Source organism: Myzus persicae, unplaced genomic scaffold (assembly GCF_001856785.1).
Source record: "Myzus persicae strain clone G006 unplaced genomic scaffold, MPER_G0061.0, whole genome shotgun sequence".
Classification (NCBI taxonomy): Eukaryota; Metazoa; Arthropoda; class Insecta; order Hemiptera; family Aphididae; genus Myzus; species Myzus persicae.
Window position 1 is genome coordinate 1 of NW_019103315.1, and position 4,714 is coordinate 4,714.

General features: G+C 27.1%; 1 protein-coding gene across 1 annotated transcript; it reads right to left on the reverse strand.

Annotated features, from left to right (window-relative positions):
• Positions 1-41: 41 nt before the first annotated feature.
• On the reverse strand, positions 42-1,914 carry LOC111034249 (the record flags this gene model as incomplete). The annotated part of the gene is made up of 5 exons (XM_022315374.1): positions 1,175-1,914; positions 993-1,071; positions 612-711; positions 434-550; positions 42-227 (listed from the first exon to the last, which is right to left on the reverse strand). Coding segments are annotated over exons 1-5 (1,209 nt in total), but the record flags the coding sequence as incomplete, so codon positions are not given.
• Positions 1,915-4,714: the final 2,800 nt, after the last annotated feature.

Below are 4,714 nucleotides of genomic sequence, written 5' to 3' on the forward strand. Positions count from 1 at the left end.
AAAAAAATAATAAACATAATAGTCTACTATAATAGAATAACTTGAATCATTATATTTGTTATTCTTACATCCGCAAACATTTCCATATTGACCATTCTTTTTATTGATATTTGCATCTTCAAATTCTCAGCATCATTCATTCGCATTGTAAACAATAGTAGCTTTTTGAATTTAACACTCATAGCCGTCCAATTACTACTATAAAGGGCAAAGTTCATGGACTCTTTCTAAAATTTAAATTAAATTTAAAATATGAAAGTACCTAAAATATTTATTATGTATATAATTTTCCAAGATGAGATCAAATTTTTTATTCAAAAATGTATTTCAATTTGTAATTTAAAAATAATTAACTCATTTTTAAAAATGTTATTACAAATTCATTACAGGTTAAGTATATATTTAGGTATTTATATCTATGTATAATACATACTTGCTCATTAACAATGCTAAACAAGTAGCAAGTGAGAAATAAATGGCATAAATATGTTATTTCTGGAAATGATAACTTAAAAAAAAGTGTTGGCGATAATGATCCGTCAAAATAAAGCTAAAAAATAAATATTTAATTAATTTAAGACACAACATTTTTGTAAAAGTAATAAATGTACCTTTAAAATCATACAAGGCTGTAAAATAATTTGAAATGATTCAGCTGCTAGTTGAATAAATGTAGCTGGTTTAAGAATTTGATACATATTTTTCGTTTTTCTGAAACAATATTAAAATTATTTAAGCATCTAATTGTTTATAATACAAGTAACAAATGTGTGACGTAGCACGTAGGTATGCAAATTTTTCACTTGATAAAAAAATGTATTATCTAGAACTACTAAGTATATGACAGTAGATCAATTTCCATGTAATTATATTTAAAATAGTCCTGCTATATCGTTAAAAATAACAATTTTAAAAATCATCATACTTATAAATCATAATTTTAATTTGTTGTTGATCAACCATAATTTAGTATGTATTTACTATTTACTTACTCTAAAATATTTTGTTGATCTTGAATCAGTACTTCTAAATCTAATATAGCTTCAACGTTTTTGGTACTTTTATTGTTACCTGAATAAAAATACAGGTAAAATATATTTGTGAATGTTTTTATGTTGACATATTCTATTCGAAAATATGAATTCGATAGTATTTCAAAACATATATAACTCACGAGTCAATTCATTATGATTGAGGCCTATTAAACTGTATGAAGCAGCAATAGTCTTCAGTTGGTGTTCAATACTTATGCACACCGAAATCATTAAAATATCAAAAACCCACATCATTTGACTCCAAAATATCAATAAAATTGTTTCAAGTAGATAAAATACAAGAAAATATTTATTATAAAATGTATCAGTTACTGGATAAACCAAATCAATAGCGTTTGAACGATAATTATAAACACCATCTTTGAATTTTAATTTAAAATAACTGTTTTTGCTTAAAATTGCCGACAAGCTCCAATATAGTACGATATTTGACCATAGACCAAAGGAAATCAATATTAAAGTTGAGGATCTATTTCGACCAATTTTATATATTTCTTTCGTGTGGCCTTTATAACACAAGAAATTGGTGGACATCATATTATGCATGAAATTCCAAATGGTTTTTGCATTTTTTATTATAAAGTAATACTTAAAAATTGCAAAGTTAGCAGCGAAAATTATTATAGTATAATTAAATATTTGATTTACATCATTTATAAAAGCATAAATGCTATAAAACCCCATTATTGTGGTAACAGAAAGGATTAATATTTGCACGATGAATGCAGTCTTATAAATATTTATATTGAATAATTTTACGCCATCTGATGGTATTAGTAGTTGATAGAATCCAGTAATTTTCATATACTGCAAATTAATTATTGAATGCTCATTCTGCAATCCCATTGTTACTTATGTTCTTCGGCTATTAAACAAATAGCATAAATTTATAATAATAAATTAAATACAAATTAATATGTATAAAAACTAATAAACAATGTTCTTTTTAAAAAAAAATTTGGTTTGTTAATTTACAAACAAAATAACATTTTAATTAATAAATTGCAATAAATTATAATACCTATTTTATTTGTTTAATATTCTCAGCTTAATGAGGTATTAATTAGTTCAATAGCCATAATAACTGATGGCTAATCATGAGTGTCTACTGCTTTTGAAAAATTGCTGCCTATATGTTCTATATTAAGTGCGAGATGGTTAAAATAATTTCATGGATCAAAAATCACATTTGATTTTATAGATTTATAAAACTCATAAGCTTTATAAGTATTCGTTCTCTAAAATAAATATTATTTTTGTTACGTACACATGGTGATGCACAGGGCTTAAATAATATGTCATGTTACATTATTATTGATATTGTGACTCACTTATCGCAGAAATTAGTGCAGTTGAATCGGAATACATTTAAACATGGTCAATATTACAAACTATTGTAACGAGATACATTCATTTTAAATTAAAATATCTTAAATGACCTAGTTATTGAACATTTCAACTGAAATTTATTGTTTCGCGTATGTGCACGAAGTAAATAATAACAAGTTTTACTTACAGAATACAACAGAAGCTTTATATTATTTTTCTGAGTAAAATTGAAAAATAAATAAATAGGCACGACTTTTAGTTGAACGAAAACAGTCAATTGTTTGTAGACCGTTAGTCTGGGGTCGGCTTTAATGACGAGAGTATAATAATATTATTTTAGCCTTTAGGTGTAGCTTTATAAGTTAAATCTTACTTGAAAAAATAATTTGCAGTGGTGTAGTACATGGCGTCAAAATCACTATAGTTAGTCACATCAGCTAACTTATACTTAGCTAGTGGTCGATGATTATATATCATCATTTACTATCGATGTGTCACGCACATTTTCTATATTGATAATACTTATTAGAAATAGTTAGCGAAAAAAACTGAACAGTTTTACTGTTATACTACCCTGATTGTTGTATTAGCCATAAACGTATAATAAATCCATTGTACGATGTACGATGATATATTAAAATTACTGGGAAAAAAATGTACATTAAATTATATACCTATATAATTTATAAGTTATCCTACACTCTTTCTGAAATAATAACCGCTTCTAAAAAATGAAAAAACTGTAACCCATGAAATCAGTTGTAAAAAACCTCACGATCGTAAAAAAAAATATCTTTTTTTTAAAGATATAAGTTCTCCAACTCATGACGTGGAAAGCACCATACTGGTGAAAGAACCTGAAGGATATGTATATTATTAAAAACATAAACAAAAGGGAATTAATATAGAATAATAAAAATGGTTGATTTCGGATAACTAGGGGAGGTGTATTATGATTTGTAGAGAAAGGCAACTGGCAAAACTCCTACAGAAGTACAAATTAACAAAAACTCACGAAACCTTAAGTCAACCAGTAATCAGTTATAAATGCATGTGAAACTTCATAAATAAACTATAAGTCTACAACCTATAAAACCTTGATATATAAACTAAAACCTCATAAAGTGCCGTTGCTCCTGCGGATACGATCGGACAATTTACCAAACAAAACACTACTTGCTTAAAATACACAACTTACAATATAAATATATATTGTCAACTTTAAAACCATTAAGGCCGTATGTCCTGCGGACTCAATCGGAAAATAACCGAAAAATGCAAAATAAAATAAAGAACAATGTTATATTACCCGATATAGGTCAGCATCATGCGTAATACAGTGTTTAACCTAACTCTTAACCATCGGTGAAGCTTACAGTGGGATCGAGTTCTTCGGTGGACTATTCCATTTAATATTAAAAGGTATTTAAATCACAACATAATATTATTTGAATCTTACCTTCAAAGCAGACACTCTGTCGTGCTTTCAGGATCCTCTATATGACTATATGGTCTATATAGATTATAGAGTATAGTCCTGTTACTACTTACTATTAAACCTATTTACTTCAGACCAACTTACTACTACATGTATAACTACTAGTGTCTAGTGACATCCAATTTCAAGGTTTTCATAGCTCTCTACTTCATTGCCGTAACGACTTCAAACCTCAATCAAAGCCACCTAATTTTTATCGATCTAGTATAAAGAATGGATAATTGAAGTTCACTCTCCGATACATAATGTTTGCTCTCCTATCTACCGCAACCACCTATCGCTACTATCATAACATAATTTTTTATATTATAACTGAATAATAATAATTATGAAAAAGTTATATTAGCTTAATAACTTTAATTCCTAATGACTAATAATATGAGTTTCTACTACTTTAAAAAAATTGGTGCCGAAGTTCTATATTTAGTGATGGATTGTTAACATGATTAAATACAAGGATAAAGCAATACAGCGATCATAAGCATTATGAGCATTAAGAGAATTGTGAGCATTATGAGCATTATGAGCTGGTTTTTAAATTATTTAGATATTATTTTGTTACATTGAAATGGTTATGCACAGAGTCAAAATATTTCATGTTACATTATTATTAGTTTTGCACCTCACTAAGCACGTACGCTTTGTATAATTGAGTTAGAATTCGTTTAAAAATATGCAATATTACAAATTATATGAGATATATTAATCATAATTTATAATCAAATGACCTCGTTATTGAACATTTCAACAAAAACTTACTGGTCGGAGCTTTACATTGATCTTAACATTTGAATGGTTGATGTGGTAGCAGGTTGTGACCTTTGAGTAACCT